Source organism: Empidonax traillii, unplaced genomic scaffold (genome assembly GCF_003031625.1).
Source record: "Empidonax traillii isolate 1590-97213 ecotype Southwest subspecies unplaced genomic scaffold, ASM303162v1 scaffold254:size1037790, whole genome shotgun sequence".
NCBI lineage: Eukaryota > Metazoa > Chordata > Aves > Passeriformes > Tyrannidae > Empidonax > Empidonax traillii.
The window spans coordinates 674,511-696,172 of record NW_020955447.1 but is presented as its reverse complement, the minus strand read 5'-3'; the positions used below and the strand labels follow the sequence as shown (position 1 = coordinate 696,172).

Below are 21,662 nucleotides of genomic sequence, written 5' to 3'. Positions count from 1 at the left end.
TGGGTTTGGGATACAAGAACGTAACTCAGTGGTTTGTCCTTGCAACTAGTTCTGCGTTGCTGGAAAAATGAGAACTGACAAATGGATAAAGGCTAAAAAAAGAGTTCAAAAGTGCTGCAATGCTGTGGATGTTACAAGATGTTGGCACTAAGTAAGGCAGACAGGATTTTATCAACATCAGCTATTTTGGGGAGAATAATTTAGTAGCTTGGAGGGTGTGACTCACAATTCTTGACAGAGAGCTGTGATTTTTAAATGTACTGCTTATCCTGCAGCAGCAATCAAGTCAGAACGATGTTATTTTCCAGAAAACCTCAGCTTCATCTCAGAAGGATCATCTCTGAAGTGTAATGGGTAATCTCTTCCCTATTGCGGGTTTCACCCACTATTAATGAGATTAAGGATCTTGTTTCTGTAGGCTGTAACAGACAAGACTTAATTTATTATCACTCTGAACTAGTAACCTAAAACCAAGCATCCATAGACTACTCTTATTTAGTCATTTTACTATGCACCTCTGGAAGGTTGGATAGTACCAAAAATTGTACCATCTGTATAAAAAAATGAAAATAAAATCACAGCATGATTTGTGACTCATGATAACAGCAGCAATTATCTCTAGGGATTTTCCTTATATTTCCAGAATTTAGGAGATGTTGCTTCATGGGCAAGGAACAAAAGTCTGTCAGTGAGATCTAGGCAAGAAACAAATAGAAAATCCAGCTATCTTCTGGAAACAGCTGCCAGGCTGTATTCCAGCACAACTTTCTACACCAATTCTCTGCTTTGAAGAAATCTTGGGTTTTTTCCTTAAACTTTTACCAACTTGATCTTTCCCCTGCAAATGCAGAGCCCTGCCTTATTACAGACCCTTCTGTGAAATCGGAGGGCCAGAAATTTAATGAAATTGCCCAAGTCCACATTTAAGTACTAATTTTAGCATTAGTGAAGTACCATCCACAGATTATAAAATCCATCAGTGGATTATAAATCTTAGGTACTAACTAAGCATTGTCTTCAATACTTCTGATGCATTTCACTTAAACCTCAGTAGCGGAACCCACAAGACCTATGGGGTCCCAGCTTCAGCATTCTGATAAAACTTGTCCATTATGGCGTTCCCAAATACAGTAACAAGAAACAAAATGAGTAGAAAAGCACTTGGGAAAAGTACCAAGACAGAAGGCTGCCACCCTCTTGTGCCAAACATGGACATAGTATACCTCTAGGTTTTCTACTGCGTGTATGAGGTGGTATTCACAACGCTCAGCAGATGGTAACTTGAGATTGCCGTATTGCACACAGCCTTTAGGAGGTTCATTTGAACCTCCTAAAACATTATTTAGTGAAGCTGCAAATACTTCATTCCACACTTTTAGCAAGACGTTTGCTTCGGCAACTGTAGGTCAGTCCTGAGCATCTGTTACAAAGAATAAACTGAGATTCTCTAAGCAGTGCACAGAGACACTGGGGTCTCCGTAAGGAGTTTACCTGCCATTAGAGCCTGGAAATAAGTCACCCAACTCCAAGTTTTTACTCTGTGAGACTTTGCCTTCTAGGCCACACAGCCACTAACTGACCACCTGAGAGAGCAGTATCATTTGAAAAAACAGGAGGAAGTGCCAGTGTTTTTCCATTCATATCATCACATCCATGAATTACCATGTGTGTTTTAAAACTACTCTTAATGAAGCTCATTTTTTACCACTGTAGTTTTTGATTACTTCTGTTATCTAATTGAATTAGGAAGTAAAGAATGGTCTTACACAGTTATCACTGTAAGGGCCATCATCAATTACAATACCAAGAGCTCTGCTGCCAAGGCTGACGACAACTGTTCCTAAAGCAAAGCAGATGCTGTTCTGCATTGTTCAATGGCATTACACCAGTGTGCTCATTGAGCAAACCCAACCTGAACTGGGCAAGGCATAGCCCAAAACTTTTTCCCCACTTATAATGCATTAACACTGCAGCACATTACACACAGTTCCACCCCCACAACCCCTGAACTGCTCTGGTTTGGAAATCAAAGTTTCTGTGACTCAGTTCACAGCTGCAGTAACTATGGTCTCACCAAATACACCACTTTTTAGACTAAGGGACTCCCATACAGAAGAACAATGGGTTGTTTCCTTTTTCTTCTAGGCTAGACATTCTACATTCAAGTTAGTTCTTTATCCTTAGGCTGTTCTGACAGTCAAAAGCTACAGACTCAAAACATGGACAAAAGATTTCCCTCAGCCATACGTTGAGGTCCTGGCAACTGTACTTGCAACAAACTAAAAAACACTTCCAGCCTTGTGAAGCTTCTTTGTCTCCTTCCCTGCCTTTATACACGTTATCTCCAACTAAAATCCAGATTGCCCTCAATAGTGATTTTGAAAATTCCAGACTGTTAGGCCCCACAACTCAACAGATTAAGGTACTCACCTGGGAGGAGGCACGGGTGGCTCTCAGTTCCATCTCCAGTGGACATTCCTCTATGGCAGAAGGCATCTACAGCACTTCACTGAGGCCTGGCTCCCTCCCCAGGCACAGCTTAAACTGCTCACTCTCATTAACCACAACAATCACAGTGGAGACTGCATGTAATACTGTTTACGTTTCTAAAAGAAGCCATGTTCCAGGTTCCTCTTTGTTGTTAGAAAAACAACTTTGCACTTGAGTATACAAATACAGTAGGACTAGCCTGCCTAATTGACCCCCACTGGGATTTATTACTTCGTACATTGTTGGTTAAGCTGTAGAAATCACTTCTTTTAGTCAGTGCCACAGGTATCAAACAACACTAGGCCAAGAAACTCTCCTCTCTGATCCATGAAGATCAGCCTCCTTCATTGATTCTCCATGTAACAATTATTTGGGGTTTTCATCTGCTTACTATGAGACACACCGACTTTGCTTGTAAATTTATTTTAAGAGGACAGGTAAGGCAAAACATAAAAAGAGTCCCTTTGTTTTACGATAATGTTGTTATGAACGCAGAAGTAAATAACAAACAGTACAAAAAACATTTAATGCAAAGTTAAATACAATACAAACTTTATTAAAAATAGGTTGCAAGTGAAATACAGTAGAAATGGGAAACTACAGCAGTTCTGATGTTTTTCATAATAATGCACAGACAAATATGAAAAGCACTTTTACACATATTCACACTTGACCCGAATGCCCAATAGCGGCCAAATCCACNGGACTAGACTTCTGAATAGGTCAAAATCTGCCCTCCGGAAGTCCAGCGTAGAGGTTTTATTGTTGGCTCGCCTGGAATCTCCGAGTATTGAAAATTCTATTATTTCATGGTCACTATTTCCCAGGCGGCCTTCAACCACTACGTCTCCCACCAGCCCCTCTCTGTTTGTAAACAGCAGGTCTAGCGGGGCCTTACCCCTGGTAGGTTCATTTACCAGCTGATGAACTATGCACCTCTGGAAGGTTGGATAGTACCAAAAATTGTACCATCTGTATAAAAAAATGAAAATAAAATCACAGCATGATTTGTGACTCATGATAACAGCAGCAATTATCTCTAGGGATTTTCCTTCTATTTCCAGAATTTAGGAGATGTTGCTTGATGGGCAAGGAACAAAAGTCTGTCAGTGAGATCTAGGCAAGAAACAAATAGAAAATCCAGCTATCTTCTGGAAACAGCTGCCAGGCTGTATTCCAGCACAACTTTCTACACCAATTCTCTGCTTTGAAGAAATCTTGGGTTTTTTCCTTAAACTTTTACCAACTTGATCTTTCCCCTGCAAATGCAGAGCCCTGCCTTATTACAGACCCTTCTGTGAAATCGGAGGGCCAGAAATTTAATGAAATTGCCTAAGTCCACATTTAAGTACTAATTTTAGCATTAGTGAAGTACCATCCACAGATTATAAAATCCATCAGTGGATTATAAATCTTAGGTACTAACTAAGCATTGTCTTCAATACTTCTGATGCATTTCACTTAAACCTCAGTAGCGGAACCCACAAGACCTATGGGGTCCCAGCTTCAGCATTCTGATAAAACTTGTCCATTATGGTGTTCCCAAATACAGTAACAAGAAACAAAATGAGTAGAAAAGCACTTGGGAAAAGTACCAAGACAGAAGGCTGCCACCCTCTTGTGCCAAACATGGAGATAGTCTGCCTCTGAGTTTTCTACTGCGTGTATGAGGTGGTATTCACAACGCTCAGCAGATGGTAACTTGAGATTGCCGTATTGCACACAGCCTTTAGGAGGTTCATTTGAACCTCCTAAAACATTATTCAGTGAAGCTGCAAATACTTCATTCCACACTTTTAGCAAGACGTTTGCTTCGGCAACTGTAGGTCAGTCCTGAGCATCTGTTACCAAGAATAAACTGAGATTCTCTAAGCAGTGCACAGAGACACTGTGGTCTCCGTAAGGAGTTTACCTGCCATTAGAGCCTGGAAATAAGTCACCCAACTCCAAGTTTTTACTCTGTGAGACTTTGCCTTCTGGGCCACACAGCCACTAACTGACCACCTGAGAGAGCAGTATCATTTGAAAAAACAGGAGGAAGTGCCAGTGTTTTTCCATTCATATCATCACATCCATGAATTACCATGTGTGTTTTAAAACTACTCTTAATGAAGCTCATTTTTTACCACTGTAGTTTTTAATTACTTCTGTTATCTAATTGAATTAGGAAGTAAAGAATGGTCTTACACAGTTATCACTGCAAGGGCCATCATCAATTACAATACCAAGAGCTCTGCTGCCAAGGCTGACGACAACTGTTCCTAAAGCAAAGCAGATGCTGTTCTGCATTGTTCAATGGCATCACACCAGTGTGCTCATTGAGCAAACCCAACCTGAACTGGGCAAGGCATAGCCCAAAACTTTTTCCCCACTTATAATGCATTAACACTGCAGCACATTACACACAGTTCCACCCCCACAACCCCTGAACTGCTCTGGTTTGGAAATCAAAGTTTCTGCGACTCAGTTCACAGCTGCAGTAACTATGGTCTCAGCAAATACACCACTTTTTAGACTAAGGGACTCCCATACAGAAGAACAATGGGTTGTTTCCTTTTTCTTCTAGGCTAGACATTCTACATTCAAGTTAGTTCTTTATCCTTAGGCTGTTCTGACAGTCAAAAGCTACAGACTCAAAACATGGACAAAAGATTTCCCTCAGCCATACGTTGAGGTCCTGGCAACTGTACTTGCAACAAACTAAAAAACACTTCCAGCCTTGTGAAGCTTCTTTGTCTCCTTCCCTGCCTTTATACACGTTATCTCCAACTAAAATCCAGATTGTCCTCAATAGTGATTTTGAAAATTCCAGACTGTTAGGCCCCACAACTCAACAGATTAAGGTACTCACCTGGGAGGAGGCATGGGTGGCTCTCAGTTCCATCTCCAGTGGACATTCCTCTATGGCAGAAGGCATCTACAGCACTTCACTGAGGCCTGGCTCCCTCCCCAGGCACAGCTTAAACTGCTCACTCTCATTAACCACAACAATCACAGTGGAGACTGCATGTAATACTGTTTACGTTTCTAAAAGAAGCCATGTTCCAGGTTCCTCTTTGTTGTTAGAAAAACAACTTTGCACTTGAGTATACAAATACAGTAGGACTAGCCTGCCTAATTGACCCCCACTGGGATTTATTACTTCGTACATTGTTGGTTAAGCTGCAGAAATCACTTCTTTTAGTCAGTGCCACAGGTATCAAACAACACTAGGCCAAGAAACTCTCCTCTCTGATCCATGAAGATCAGCCTCCTTCATTGATTCTCCATGTAACAATTATTTGGGGTTTTCATCTGCTTACTATGAGACACACCGACTTTGCTTGTAAATTTATTTTATGAGGACAGGTAAGGCAAAACATAAAAAGAGTCCCTTTGTTTTACGATAATGTTGTTATGAACACAGAAGTAAATAACAAACAGCACAAAAAACATTTAATGCAAAGTTAAATACAATACAAACTTTATTAAAAATAGGTTGCAAGTGAAATACAGTAGAAATGGGAAACTACAGCAGTTCTGATGTTTTTCATAATAATGCACAGACAAATATGAAAAGCACTTTTACACATATTCACACTTGACCCGAATGCCCAATAGCGGCCAAATCCACTCAACTGAAGGTTATAGGTATTTTTTTGCTAAGCCTTTTTCAGAATCCAGCAGCAACAGTAATTCAGCAACAGCATAAGTTTTTTTCCTTAAGGAAAGCTTGTCACTGTAAGGCTGCTAGTGTTCTCAAGATAAATTGGGAGAGGCTTGCTTTTCCTGATGAACAGACATAGCAAGCATGCAGATCCTTCATTAACACTTTGAACCAGTTTAATCTTCTACTTCATATTTAACAGGTGAAACGGTAAAAGCACACTTTCAAATAAGAAACCTGAAATACGTAAAAAATATTTACACTCCAATTTTCATTAACTTGCATTTATTTATCATACAACTCTTATTAAAAGTGATTTCTTTCCTAAGGCAGTGAAAGTCTACCCCTTTGTATCTGGAAGTGTGCACAATTCCCTAAATATATATTTATAAGAGAACAATATGATACAGGAAAAAAAAAATCATCTAAAGCCAGTAAAGGGCTTTGTCAAATAGAAAATTTATTTGGAATCACAATATATATTGTCTTAACATCACACAATGAGAAAAACTTCAATGAGGTCCTTATTCCCAACATCATCAGCCACATAAGCATAGCTGAAGAAATAGTGGGAGGAGAAAGATTAACAATTTAAAATTAAATAAGGCTATTACAGTGTGAAAAAATAGCTTGAACTGCCAAAAAGGTATTCAGTACAACAGTAACAGGATGTCAGTAAAGCCAGCTAGACTGAAGAAGAGCTCACTAGCACTGCTTCCTTGGCATGAGCGGGGATGGTTCCTTGCCAGCACACCAGCTTTGTTAATGACCTTACTAACATTCCCACTCCCATTCCATTTGACGCTTCACACTTCAGTCTCTTTCTCTAATATGCCAGTTTACGTCTTCACAGAACAAAAAAATCTATTGCTGAACTGGTAACAACAGACTTATCAATACTGTTCCATGTCTAATTACCTAATAACTTCTAATCTGCCTTTGTCAGAAAACATTTGTATCCATTCTGCTCACCTTGAAACTGAAGTCATTACTCCTCACCTTTAACACATTACTAGCATTTTGGTTCTAGCTGATGGAGGGCCACTAGTGTAGCCTACTACCTATTGCTTATGTAATTTTTAATGAAACAGTTAACCAAAGGCTTTTATCTTCACATTCTTGAAAGTCTGAAGCACATACAGTGAGGATGCACCAACATACAGACTTTTCCATAACTACAGATGAACTCATAGGCAACCATTTTAGACCCAACAAATACATAGGACTATAAATGTTTTTATTCTACAGAATATGTGTTATTCCAGTCCAAAGTAATGGTAAGATCTGTATTGATATGATCATTCTATAAACACCATAGAGTATGTCAAACTTGCATATGAAGTCTCAAATTTAAGGTGGCCCAAATATTGGCTTCTTACCAAACAACCTAAAATACTAATTTTCTAGTGCACAGCTTAGCTTAGGCAGTTCAAGCTATTCTCACTCTCTCTGCTCAGCAGCTAAAACAAAAATGTGTCTGTAAAACACCAGGAAACAGAACTTATCTTTGACAAGTGCTACTTGATCTGGTGCACAAGAACTTAACCCCCAAAAGAGAAAAGAAAAAGTTACCTTCACATGATTCATATCTTTAAAATTTTACAGTGCTTTCATTGTATAAACCACAAGCTCCTGGCAAAGTAATCAGTTTTCTTGCTATTGCAACATCTCTAAATCTTAATTAACAGTCTTAGATATAGAGGAATCAAAGTCACTCCTTTCAGAAAACATTCATTTTCTGTTCATTAGTAGTGTGCCCCCCATCTCAATCCCTCAATTTGGAGATCTTCCATTACATCCGATAAGGTGCTTTAGTCTTATTTTGTGTTCAACTCATTTTCCAGTTCCATTAGTTTCCTAGAAGCTTTTACTTTATTGGATACATCCTGACCCTGTGAAAAAAGTCGTTGGCGTTCCCTGAACGTCAGGTTTTCTGGTGCTCCAGGTAAATCTGCATCTTGACTGGAAAGGAAAAAAAAATACTTTTTAAAACTCTGATCTACAATACCATTAAACATAATAATTCTTAATGACATGTATTGACTGATAGCTTCTTTGACTACAGCAAGAGTCTCCACTGTGTTCTGCAAGGTTTTGTTGCCCACACACACCTTTAATTGTGCTATCACTTAAGACAAATTATGGGCTTGTGACCATTTCTTGCATCTTAAAATGAATGGAAATGCCTGCCAATTTTCAAAGTGAAGGGCAGGTATAAACTAAGGACCTGTCTGTATTAGCACAGCATTGCTGTTCTGGCTAAATTAGAAAGCTTTTCTGTGGTGGCATAGGTCCAAGAAAAAGCACTGGAAGACAAAACATACCTTCAGTATGCTGTATGGTAAACCTTGTATGAGACATATATACAGCTTGCATTATTGACACTTATTACAAGTTTGGTAAGAATCCCACTTAAGAGGTTCTGTTCAGAGTCATAAATACACCTAAAGCAGTTGATGCTGTCAGGTTACACAGATCATTTGGTTTACTTAGTCGTAGTGCCAAAATCTGCTGCTGTTCAGCAGTGCTTCAGATCACCTGGGGACTTGCGAAGAACTTAGTTGTGATTTATAGTAACCCATGACAGAGCCAACTGCAGAACTAATAATTAGCCCATGGAGGTACAACAACAACAACAGAAAATATTGCAGAATTTAGCCAAGTCAGGGGTATAAAAGTTCATGTATGTCACCTTTTAGATCTTTTGTCTCTTGGATCCCGGTAAACTTCCCCAGCAGCTGCTCCTGTAGATCCAGTGTATGAATTTATTCCTTATGCAAAAGAAAAAGTACGTTGAAGGATTGCAGTTACAACACAAAAGTTTCATACTGCATTTCTTCAAAAGGTGCAGTGCTTCTTTCAAGAAATAATCTCAAACTAGAATCAGAAATAAATTTAGAAGGTCATCTAACTTCTAGAATATTTAAAACCACTACTACTAAACTCCATCCCCCTCAAAACTGCCTAATTTTTTTATTCCTAATTTTGAGTCAGAACCCATTTTGTTTAGATTACCCAGCACACACCAAATCATGGTCTTTATCTTATTATGGCTTATCTGTAAGAGAGACATTAGAAGTTGTTCAAGGAGATCGATGGAAAGAGCAACACACTGTCACCCTATGACAAGCTCCACAGGAAATAAGTTGGCTGCAGCTGCTCTCTTTTGAAAGCTGAAAGCAATATCAGTATATACCATGTTTGTAGTTCAGTAATCAGAATTTTAGTTTCAGTTTAGTCCAAGTGAACTGTACCACTCAGAAGATGTCCCCTCTTCACTGCACTTAAATTTCAAGCAACTTTCTTGCAGCACTGCACCTTTAGGTTGATATAACACAACAGGTTTTACACATCATATTAATTCTTTCTAAAGGCCACAAGACAAAACCTTTTATTTCCAATCAAAATTTTCAATAATTTAATTTATATTTAAGACCATATTCTCTTAATAATTGTCAAGAAAAGACTAAAAATTAGTGTCAGCACACTACTCAGATTCGTCTTTAGATAGTTATGGTTTCAATATTGTACGTTATGTCTTGTGAACCTTCTTTGGTACAAAAGGAAATGTTTGCTTCTTCCACTGGTATATATAACTTATCATAAATATTCAACAAGAGACATATAATAGTAGAACACACATGCAAATTTAGTTAGTGTTCTCTAGGCTAAATTTTTTCCACCAAAAATTTGTTGCAGATCAAATCATGCTAGGTACGTCAGGCACATGAAGATTCTTTTTCCTCTCAGAAATGAGTCTTACACTGATGTAAGTACTACCTTCCCCTGCTTTAGAAAGTCTGGATCCACGTGCTGTGGTTCAGAGTTTCATTTGCCCTAGGTCAGTAGTTTCTGTCTGAGTGTTGGCTTTTTCCTTGATTAGTTAAGGGACCCAACGGTCTTAAGAAACCCAGTGGAAGAAGGCAGGAGAGCAAAATTTGCAGAAGCGTGGTTCACTAGAGTTAACACTCAGAACAGGAAAGAGCTGTAAAGGACAGGAATGTAACAGAGTCAGCAAGATGGGAGATGGTAAACTGCACAGTGAATTCTGCATTTTGTGCAAACGGCTTTGTACGTTACGCAGGCAGTCTTCATAGAAGCTTGAGCAATCAGGTGAAGTTAACCTGTTCTCATGGCTATTTTAAAAATTATGAAATAAGAGTATTCAGAATTAGTTGTATGGTTTATGAATTAGGCTATTAAAGGCGAAGCATCGTATTACAATATTCCGTAATTGTTACCAAAACCCTAACCAAATCTTTGTGAATTGTCCTTTTGACTGTTTTCCAGGAAAAACAAATGTGCATACACAATACCACTGAACATTTCACTTTCATGAGATTCATTCTTCAATTAAAATTAACAGAGAGCAGGATTGGGAAATGCAATTATATATGAAATTGCACTCTGGGTTGTGGATGATGGGAGGCAGGGAGAGTGGTGGTGACAACTAGTGACTGATGGTTCTAGGGTTGTTTAATTCATTGCACGTACAGCCTTCAAAGTGCCAAATAAGGAAGAGAAGCAAGGGCCTTTGAAAGCCCATGTGTTGTGATGGAAGGCACATTTTACTCTACTATAATTGTTTTCAAGTAAGAATTTCTAAAAAAAGAAAGTCCTTTGAAAGAACAAAAATTCAGTACAGATATACAGTACCAAAGTTTCATGTCAGAAGCCTGCCATTTCAGAATATTCCTAAGAGCAAGTTTACAACATAGATACAGTGATTAAAGATACTTTTTCCACTATTTCCTGTCTTTAATCTTATTTTAGCTCACTAATTGTCTGCAATATCCAGTGTTCCACAGCTAGAGTCCTTCTGATACAAAACTGTGGGGTTTTCAGTGGCTGCATGTGCAGGGTAGGCATAATGGAACTATTTGCATCGTAATGGTAGCACATAGCAGGTAGTGTCCAGTGTGTCAGCTTATACTCCAGTCTAACAAAAACACACTGAAAAGCTAAAACCTTCTCTCATCTTCCTTTAAGATTTGGAACCTATGACAGAGCCAGATAGGAGTGACAGGTGGGCCTGCAGGACCCATAGACACTACTACATCCTGAGACCTCACAGGCAACACCAGGGTAAATAATGAAGCTTTTTCTTTCTACCTTTAAAAAATGAGAATCAGTGTGGATACCTTTTTTAATGCAACTTGGGTGCTGTACTGACTCCAAACAGTGAAACTACTAAGCATCAAGTCCATCAGTGGGACAGTATTTTTAAGTGAGCTAAACTAATGACCCTTCAGCAATACTAAAACTGCACAATACTGTTCAGAGCTTCTCTTCAACACTTCCCTTCAGAAGCAGTCCAAATGTAGCAGAAACCAATTTGCCCCACAAAGGAAAGCGTGTCTTGCTGGAAAATGATGGCTTGAGCGTCAACTGAAAAGGATGCAGACAGGAAGCTCAGTGGCTTCATAAATATCCTACATCAGATTCGTGTACTCCTGCAGCTGGATTAGAAGTGCTTCTGAGAGATGGAAGCGATTTGGAGGCTCATATTCTCCCTGGGACCAGGGCACACCTCTTAATAAAGCAAGTAAGTGATTTTCCTAATTCATTAGGTGGTCAAAAAAGTGATGAGGGATATACCATATTGCAGGCTTCCACCTGTGTCACTGAGACTTAAATCCAGCAAACAAGTTAGCCATTCTGCTAGAAGTCAGCCTAAACATTTTCGCCTGTGATCTCAGGTGACTTGGTACTCTTTTCATTTTAGAAGAATGACTTGATCAGCTGGAGTTGGTTTTCAGGAAATTGTTAATTTCCAGTATAAATAAAAAGAAAGAACTAGGGGAACAGAAGAAAACAAGTGTAGGTAATGCTGCCAGAAGATGCTGCTGTTTTTTAAGACGAAGTATTGTATCACTAAACTGCAAGCTTATTACAGTGAGATATACTCACAGAGTCAAGTATATTAAGATTCCTCCTATACAGCAGCAGTTTAAAAAAAATTTAGAATAGATCTTTGGACTGGATTAACTTTGAATTCATCAGTGTAGTTAAACTAGTACTCTGCAGATAAAATGTGGTGCTGAGTTACTGGCAACTAGAGCTCTTCTTGAAATTAAACTCCAGTATGGTTGGCCACTTGGAGCTTCAAAAGAAACAAGATGAGAAGACAAACACAGAGGCGAAGAAGGGATGGGAAGGAGTAAAGCAATAAGTACTAAGATGAAATTTAGATCTTTATCTCTCTGCAAGGAAACTGCACGAAACAAACCAGAACTGCAGGAATGGAGCCTAATACATGAAACTAACTGCATGTCCTTTATGTCTCTTGGTGCTTGTGTGTTTCAGAACTACATCTACAAAGGTAATTTTTAAAGCCATTTGCACACACGATTAAAAGAGAGAACCCTGGTACCAACAACGAAGCAGAAGATAAGCTCTGTCCATGAACCCATTAGGAGAGGTTTCCTGTGTTCAAGAAAGGTGCACTTCCAGATGCCCTGAGTAAACAGTGATCATTCATACAAAACAAATCACTGAAAGATACAGAGTGAAAGCCAAGACCAACAGTACTTTGAATTGGTTGAGTAGCAGTTAAAATAATTACTGATTCATTGTGTGAAAGATGGAATTTTTGCTTTTGAAAAGTTTGGGTAAAGAGGAAGAAAATTTGAGAGATCAAAATAATTAAAAATTGGAGGATTCATATTAATACCAGGATTTAAGTTAGATCACCAGTGTGAAAACAGTGATTAAGTAGGGGGTGGGGGGGAAAATCACAAAATAAGCGATTCAATCGAGAGCACCAGAGTTGAAAACACGAGGATAGTTCCGTAGAAATGACTGATTTCATTGTGTCTACCTTTAGAGCTGCTGGAATGGATGAAACTCGGTTTGTTTGATGGGGGCGGGGGCTGGGGTTTTTTGGCAGTAGTACTGTTGGCATTGACTGGAGATGACTGGAATGAGTTGGAAAGAAAGATGCCATCTGAAACTGGGCGAGGCTGGCGGGAGGGCTGCTGTTGCTTAAGGGTGGCAGGAGGAAAGTCACCATAAGATTTTCTTGTGCTGGAGTACTTATCCTGACCTGCTAGATTGGAATCCTCCTCCTCCTCATCATCATCATTGTATGCAACAAACTTGGCAGTATAAATCGTGTCAGGGGAGAGGACCTGTGTTTTGAGGTAAGAGGTGTTTCGCTGAGGTGGGGGAGGAGGAGCGTTAGATGAAGGGGTTGGGGATGGGAGTTCATATTCCCGTGGAAGTGGAGGTCTGTACAGACCAGGCTCGTCAGGTTCCAGTAATCTTCGTTCAGCTTCATCATGCTGCCTGCGCCTTTCAGCCTCTAAGCGACTGTAATATTCCTCTTCCTGTCGCCTCTGTAAGCCCGGAGGAAACAGAGACACAATGGTCAGACGTTTCAGTCTAAGAGAGATTTAAGCTTTCTTTCACTGAGCTACAAAGATTTCGTGTAAATATTATATATTTTTTTTTGTCTCTTTTTCTGGCAGTGAACAAAGAAGTGCATCTATATGGACTCATCCAAAGAATATTTACTGCTATGAAAAAAACTGGCACTCATGCCTGTGGTCACTAAGGCAACTGCCTGTGTGACCTAAGGGCAATTCCAGCATTTATTACTCGGAATGTAACTACAATTAATAAGGCACAGATTTACTAAAGCAGTAAAGAATCTGTGGGAGAGGAAAATAACTAAGATTAACTACCATCTTAAAAAAGGAACCTTGTAATTTTGCTTCATGCTTATACAACGTAAGTTAATCAACAGAACCTTGGAATAGATGACTCCTAACGCTTCTGGTATAAATACCAGGAAAACTACTTTCATGCAGAAATCAAATTACAAAGAACTTTCCCAAAACAGACATCAAATAAATATTTTTAAAAACATTTGTAACAGAAACTATGCTAATGACATTTATAGGAGGCTACTGATCATTTAGAAGGCCATGAAATATCATCTATGTATTTTTTGGCTTTAAAAGATTTTTCTTTAACTAAATAACATTTAACTTTATTCAGCTCTTGTCTAAGACACACTGTAAATTAATACAAGGGTTTATTCAGTAGTTTGGTAACGAATGAAAATGTGTATTTGGGAACTGTATGTTACAAAACCCCTTGTGTATAAGCATAGTATAGCTTCTGCTGGGAATATATATAATTTTGAACAACCATCCTATTTTTAATCCATGTGTTTAAAGAAATCCACCTTATCTGCTTATCTGTCCAACACTGAGTCAGTAATCCTGAAAAAGATCATAAATCTGGTCTTGTTCATCTAGAGCAAAGAATGAAACTCATCTCCTTGTTCTATTCTCTAAAATCGTTGTACTGATGGAACCGAGATCCAAGTTTTTAGATGTGCAAATATCTCGGTCAAGATCTGTCAGTGAAAACCCTTCCAAGCATGTGATCCAAATGTCATTTGCTTGCATTATTATCAGAAATTATGAAAGCCTTGGTTGTTTTTTCTTGGTTGCCTTTTGCTTTTTCGGCTTCCTACAGTATACTTTTAAATACTTTTCTCAGTCCAGATACACCTTCCTCACTTCTCACCTATTTCCAACCAAAGCTTAGCTTTCTCATCAACACATGCTGCTTAGGGGAAACAATTTAACAAAGCATGAAAATAATGCAACAAAAATAAATTAGTCAAGTTAATATATCTAAGGTTGATTGTTGTTTTTTTTTTTTAAAGTATATTTGCTCAATCTTCCAAGATGAACACCAACACTACAAGATAGCCTTTTTTCTTCTTTCTGAAGTCAGTGTTACTAACAGGCAATCTGAAGAGAAGTAACTGCTCATTCTGTAGGAATAAGAGGGTCTTAAACACGCTAAAAGCCAAATGACCTGCTTTGTCTTCAAGTTTTGATCAATAAAGCTTCTCATGTATAATGTTCTGAAGAAAGTGACAACCCTGAATTTTTATAATCTGTTTGATTGCACAGTGACTTATCTGCTGAAATTATTTATTTACTTTCTAGAAATCAATTCTCTTTCCTCCAATAGTTCAAACATAAAATCAATATGGAATACTCATTACCAATATACCTTATTTCCTATTTCTCTTTTGTATTTTAAAAATACTGAAAAAATATTTAAGTGCCATCTCTGAGACACAGCAAAACCCAATACCCCTAACTCCTCCATTATAGTAAAGAAGCCACACAAGTCATGCTGGGAGACTGAAGGAAAACAGGAGGTAATTGACTTCTTCCATAACTTTCAGAAAGGCTCTGAAAGCAAGTCCTCGCTACTGCTAAAAGCCTTTGAATGGTAAGCCTACTTCTGCAATACCAATCAACTCCAATCAGCAGGAGCGGGCTATTTGTTTAATTACTTCTTGGTTTAGACTGGTAAGAAGGAAACCTTGTGCCATGGCCTTTATCACAAGGGCTACTGTGTTTAACCCCTGCTGACCCAACACTGAGCTGTCCCTGGCCAGGCAGACAAAAGGCCTACAAAAACCTCTGCAGCACTTAAAATACCACAACCTTTTCTTCAGCCTCTCTCCTAGTCCGCTCCTCCTCTTGCTGTCGTCGCTCTTCTTCCTGCCTGGCCCTGTCTTCTGCCTCTCGTTTCCTCATTTCTTCCAATTGCTGCTGCCGTCTGCGCTCTTCATCCTGTAACTAACAGAGACACATCTTCAACTTTTTGCCACTCATGTGGGCAAGATGGGTCAAAAAATGTAACCAAATACTGGCATCTAAAAGTAACTCATTCAGTAGAAAATGCTATACTACAGATTTCCAGCTGTTAAGAGTAGGCTTTGTCACATTCATTTTCCTAAAATCCCTAAGGAAAAAAAAAAAAAAAACAAAAAACAAAAACCAGAGGTACATAGAGGTACATACATAAAAGCACAAAGTACACAAGGAGACCCCTGGCAGAAGACTGAGGTGACTCACGTTCCAGCAACTGTAGTCTCACAGGTACAGTAAAGTGAAATTAAATACTTGTAACCAACAGTCCACAGATCCAGCAGGCAATTGTTTTTTTCATTCTGGATTATTATTTAAGCACTGGAAAATCACGACTCATTAGTCAAAGGGTCAATCCATTTAAAGTAACAGGCTCATTCAGCAAGTCTGCAAATAGTCTCAGGAGATAAATAAAATCTCCCACTGTATCTGCAGCAGATGTGTTTTGGAAAAATCAGAGAATAAGGGGAAAAAAACCTTTGACTACTGAGATTAAACAGCTCACATGGACAACTGGTGTCCAACAGACAATACAAGTTTATATATTCTTATGATACTGAACTGATAAGAAAACTTTAAAGAGAACAGTATCTAAGTCCTTCATGCACAGGAATATTCACTGGCACAATACTAACAAGTAGAAATTAACTGGACTACATGCTGTGTTATTTCTTACTGGAGCTATGTTTTAAAGTGACTTTTTTTCCCTTCACAAAATATTTTTTTTATACTGACTGGTATAGATCAGTAAATCATTGAATTTTGCTATAACCTGCATATAAACAAGGGTACTTTTCGACTACTGAATTTGTTTTTACAATCCAGCTTCACTTAGAAATACCCTTAAGATACAAAGCAAAATTAATTTAGTTTTAATAGATTTTGTGAGGACAACCTTCTATCCCCCCCCCGCCCAGTTAATTACTGGGAAATGTGCTTTAAAGCAGAATAGATTTTTAATCAATTTTCCAATCACTTCTAAAAAGGTCTAAATTTTTTTTAATAGTTTTCTTGCAATTATGTCTCCCCACTGCTCATTTTTGAGCATGAAAGCTAACAAACAAAATTAATTAATTTCATTTAGGCAGTAATTTGGTGAATGTATACTAGAGGATGCCACCTCCACGTAAATTCCCCTTATTTAGGGCTGAAAATGTCATTCCTAACTAAAAAGAACATACAGATAGAGATCAAGTACAATTGATACTGCAGAGCGGGGGAACATAGTAGATTAAGACTTTTTCTTGTCTTGGTTATTAAAAACACATTATTTTAGCAAAGGAGGTAATATTGCTGTCAAAAGGAAGGACAGCTAATAATTCACAAGAGTTTATACAAGATGAGTAATTTCCTCTTAAAAAAAAAAAAAAAAAAAAAAAAAAAAAAAAAAAAAAAAAAAAAAAAAAAAAAAAAAAAAAAAAAAAAAAAAAAAAAAAAAAAAAAAAAAAAAAAAAAAGGCAAGTAAAAACTGCATGGTGAGAAAACACAGGAAAATTCCTTGACTCTATCCCAACTGCATTTAGAAAATATCCTGAACATGGCAGTTACTGCTCCTAGGATATGGCATGCATGCCTTTTTTAGTAGCAAATGTTCCTATTCAAATGCTCTTAAACAAGAAAATATTTCCAACTAAATTAAAGGGAAAATAAGACTGGTTTGTTTAATTGTCTTGTGACTTTAACTGAAGAACTAAGGCAGATTGGGCAGGCTGCCCACCTGGGAACTGTTGTCAACATCTGAGTCATAATAATTGCAAAGACAACTGTATCCAGGTTGGAGGCTATTCTAAACACAGTAAAATAATTAAAAACTTTATGCAAGGCACAAACGAGAATACAGCAACTATCAAGAGAAGACATTTGATTTCTTTATGATCAGTAACTAGTTTCTGCTTTGGGGGATTCTCAGACCAAGGCAGGCAGCAGTGGGATGATGAGGCATTGCCAGAGCACTTGCAGGCTTTTCTGTCTGTCATTGCTTGCATACCACAGTATACAACTCTAACTTCATCCCAAATTTTCAAGTCACAAAGCTTTGTGTCCCACTTCTAGTAAGAGGACTATTAGATTCCCTGGCTGAGTATTTCGATTTCATGCTTCTTCATCCTGATTAGTTATTCTCGTTTAGAAGTTGTGTTTTCACATGATTTACTAATTTTGGATTTTCTCCAAAGCTGCACATGTTTATGTTGTAACAGGTACAAACTGATCTGTTTTTACAGAGCGAAGAAGAGTGTTCTGCCAGCTGTAACTAACTGAGCAAAGCAGCTGAGCACAAAGCACCAATTCTTTTCCCCTGCTTTGTCCCAGCTCTACTGCAAAGTGCCAACAGTTCCCTCAGCTGCACAACTGTCCCCCTATTGCCAACATATGCTCGAAGCACTTTTCCCACCTAGAAGGGCAAAGACGACCCCTTTTCCCCTGAGCTATTGCTCCTTGTAAAAGGGCCAGTGGGCTGATCCCTATCAGGAACGTTAAGATATTCACAAGACTGGCTGGCATCCAGGAAGTCTCCAAGCACTGCTTGGAACACTCTGAAAGATGTTCCAGAAGAACTTTAAATTTACACCTATTTAATTATGACAACTAAAGCTGGGTCAGATCTGACAGTGGCCTGGGGAATTTAAAAAACAAACACTAGGCCAAGCTGACAATTCATGCATTAACTGTTCATCACCTTTCATCAGCCCTGTAATTAGCAGAACAGCTAACACCAATGCTCATGTTAGACACATATGAAAAGCATCAAGCATGGGAAAGCTTTTTTTTTTTTTTTAAGAAACAAAGTAGTAATTACTTGGGTACATGAAGTGGCATAATTGAGATACATTTGTGTCCGCAAAGTCATGTGAATAGCATGAAAAAGGTGAAAATAGGAAAAAGCAGTATTTTCCGGGTGTAGCATTTAATATCATCTATTTCAGAATTAGCATGCTGTCTTTTTTTAAAGCTAAATTTTTAAAGCTAAATCCAATGAACATAGTAAATCATAGACTGATTCAGGCCATGGATCCATCTAGCACAGTACTCTGTCTCTGACCACGGCAAGAAGAGCTGCACATGAGCCTGCCCATTTCTTTTAGTATCTCCCCAGCATTCAATCACAGTACCAGAGATGTCAGCTGGCACAGCCTTGTGTAATCCTTGGAGTAGCTGTTTACAGGTGTGATGTCTATGAATTTGTCTAATCCATTTTTAAAGCTGATGATACTGTCTGCCTTCACAACCTCCTGTCACAGACAGATCCAGAAGTTTACAGTTCGCTTGGCAAAATACTTTATCTATACAGTTGCAGCTCCAGGGACCAAGTTTTCAGCAAAAAAAATACATGAGTAGAAATAAGAAAAAATATTGATAGATACTAAGTCTGAAAAAACCCTTACTCCAGGCTTGTCCATTAATTCAGAAAGCTGGTGTATTTCACCTTTTACATTACTGTAAACTGCTTAAAACACTCACGAACCTCACAGATACAAAACAGAACACCTTAGATTTATAAGTTACCATAAGTATGCATTTTAAAAGGTGATTTTGTTTTTCATAAAGCAGTGCCAAATATGCAAATCCGGGCTTTGAACCAACACATTTATGTTTTTTTCAAGCAGCACAAAGTAATTATACTAACAAGAGATGCACATATCACCTTTCTTTCAAACTGGTGTACTAATTATATCGAAATACACTTTGAAGGGCATGTATTTCTTTCCTAGAAGACTACAGAACTTCTTTTCCATGTACCCATATCCAGTGAGAGCAAAAAAATACAGAATTAGCTGGAGTCATAGCAATTACTGCTCCAGTTTGAAAGCCAGTCATGTTTTAGAGGCAAGAAAATAGTGGTAACCAACTGAAACTGAAATTATATCATAATTTAATAAATGCATGTTTATGTAACCTACTTGGAAATATTTAGTTCAGAAGTAACTTCTGAGTTTACACATAATTTTTATGTTAATGACAAAACTGTAATAACCGTAAACAAGATTTCAGCACATTTCAGTATGTGCTGAAACAGTACGCTGTACTATTAGGCTCTCAAGACTACTTCACTTCAAACTGGAAAGGAATGGTGCTCCTAGAGCTCCTCTAAAATCTTTTTGGGTGGTAAAGGGAAAGGAAGAAATCTTACCTCACAGCCTGTTCATTCAAAGTTATTAGTTATTAGATTTTATAAACACAATTGCACAGAACAGCAGATACACAGTTTTATATTAGACCACCGCTACAACAAACAAATCAAGTTTGCAAGCAGAGCACAACATCTAAAAGGAAGGAAACACAGGGAAAGGAGTCACCACATCTGAAAACATTCAAATGCATGCTTGCAGTTAACTTACTGCTTACTGCATCACAATGATTTTTGAACATCCAAAGATGCCAAATCATCATCCAAAGCACATAGAGTGTTTATTAATAATATAAGGAATTGAAACGGCAAAGAGATATTGAAGAGAAAGAAACAAACATACCAAATCTAGAACAGAGATTGCTGGCACTGCAGTCTGCTGCAGGTAGTAAGAAAGGGGAAAAAAAAGAAAGATGCACAGTGAAAATAAAGATAGGTTCGACTTGCGCTATTTCAAAAGCATTTTCTTTTATTTGTTTAGTCAGCTGCTTTAGAACAAGGAACTGAATTGACATAATCCTGGAATACAGAAATCAAAACAAATAATCCCAAATTTTTATTAGTATTGCTTTGACTCATTCAACATCTCAATAGTTCTCCAGAGATACTACTTATTGCATCTCTAGCAGTGAAATGTAACCAAAATCAAACAATAATTCAGTTCAAGACAACTGTTAATTTTTAGTTTTAAAATGTTCCAAAAAGCTGGAAGAACTTTATGCAGAAACAGTATTTTAAATCCAGCACTTGCCGAGAGGACTGATAACAAGTTATGCAATACAACTGGCTTTCTTTTAATGACACATGGCTTTCTTAGCCTTGCTACAGTAAAATTTTAAAGACAGTTTGTTAAAATGGCAGTTCTACTTGAATTTTTTTATGCCCGTAGGTAACTGTCTATGTGCTACAAATTACACGTTAGCAATGCTGGGCTTTAACGCAACCAGTTTGCCAAATATAGATTTTGCTTTTCCTTTCTTCAGTTTCCAAGTTTGAGGTATCTATTGTTTTACACAATAATAAAGTTAGCCACAAGAAAAAAAAGGAAAGCAATGCAGACTGCAGTGAATATGAGAAGAGTAAGTTTAGGAAATCAGGCTGCCAAAACAATCCTGAACTCAAATACTACTCAAGCCGCTAGCTATTTCTGAATGTCAAAACAAGCATGTCCAAACATTTCTCAAGAATTAAACACTGCTTATCACAGAATTAAGTCAACTTTTCAAGACAAACACACAGAAGACACTCAGCATATTACAGAGCTAGTTTTTTAGCCTGGCAACGCATAGCTATTGGTATGTAACTTGGGTATCCATGCTATTATTCAGAAAAGAACAGATTTTCCTACAGAAACCTTTTCTCATTAACAGTAGATTTAGCAGATTCTGAGAGACAACAGCCACCAACAGAGGGATACTATTCAGTTGTATTATCTTATTACATATGAGCTTCCACAGAACTGAAGCTAAGGTAAGCAAACCTTGTCAGATGCTGATCAAACAGGACACCAAGCAAAATCCAGGTATGTATGAGCTGGAGCCCCAGACAGGGTGTATTAGTTGTTAAAACACTCAAAATCATATGGTTCAACCCAATGCTTCCCACTGCCAGGATCAGCACTAAGGTGGTGGTCAAGGTAGAGGTAGCAGCTTCCTTTACTTGGAGCAGACTAACAAGTTGGAATCTCCCTTCAGTTCACAATTCCCTGGAAGCA

General features: G+C 38.1%; 1 protein-coding gene across 22 annotated transcripts in view; it reads right to left on the bottom strand.

The window, feature by feature from the left end:
* Window positions 1-5,931: 5,931 nt before the first annotated feature.
* Window positions 5,932-21,662, bottom strand: part of AFDN (afadin, adherens junction formation factor) — a 122,864-nt gene continuing 107,133 nt past the window's right edge. For 6 of the 22 annotated variants that reach the window (XM_027889110.1, XM_027889108.1, XM_027889112.1 and 3 more), the window contains 5 exons: window positions 20,292-20,327; window positions 15,616-15,750; window positions 12,957-13,473; window positions 8,829-8,907; window positions 5,932-8,098 (listed from right to left, as the gene is read on the bottom strand). In XM_027889110.1, coding sequence (XP_027744911.1) covers window positions 7,954-8,098; window positions 8,829-8,907; window positions 12,957-13,473; window positions 15,616-15,750; window positions 20,292-20,327 — 912 coding nt within the window. In that variant the 3' untranslated portion in view covers window positions 5,932-7,953. Of the gene's footprint in view, window positions 8,099-8,828; window positions 8,908-12,956; window positions 13,474-15,615; window positions 15,751-20,291; window positions 20,328-21,662 lie in introns of those variants that run through there. The other 16 variants (XM_027889121.1, XM_027889129.1, XM_027889125.1 and 13 more) reach the window with 10 other exon arrangements.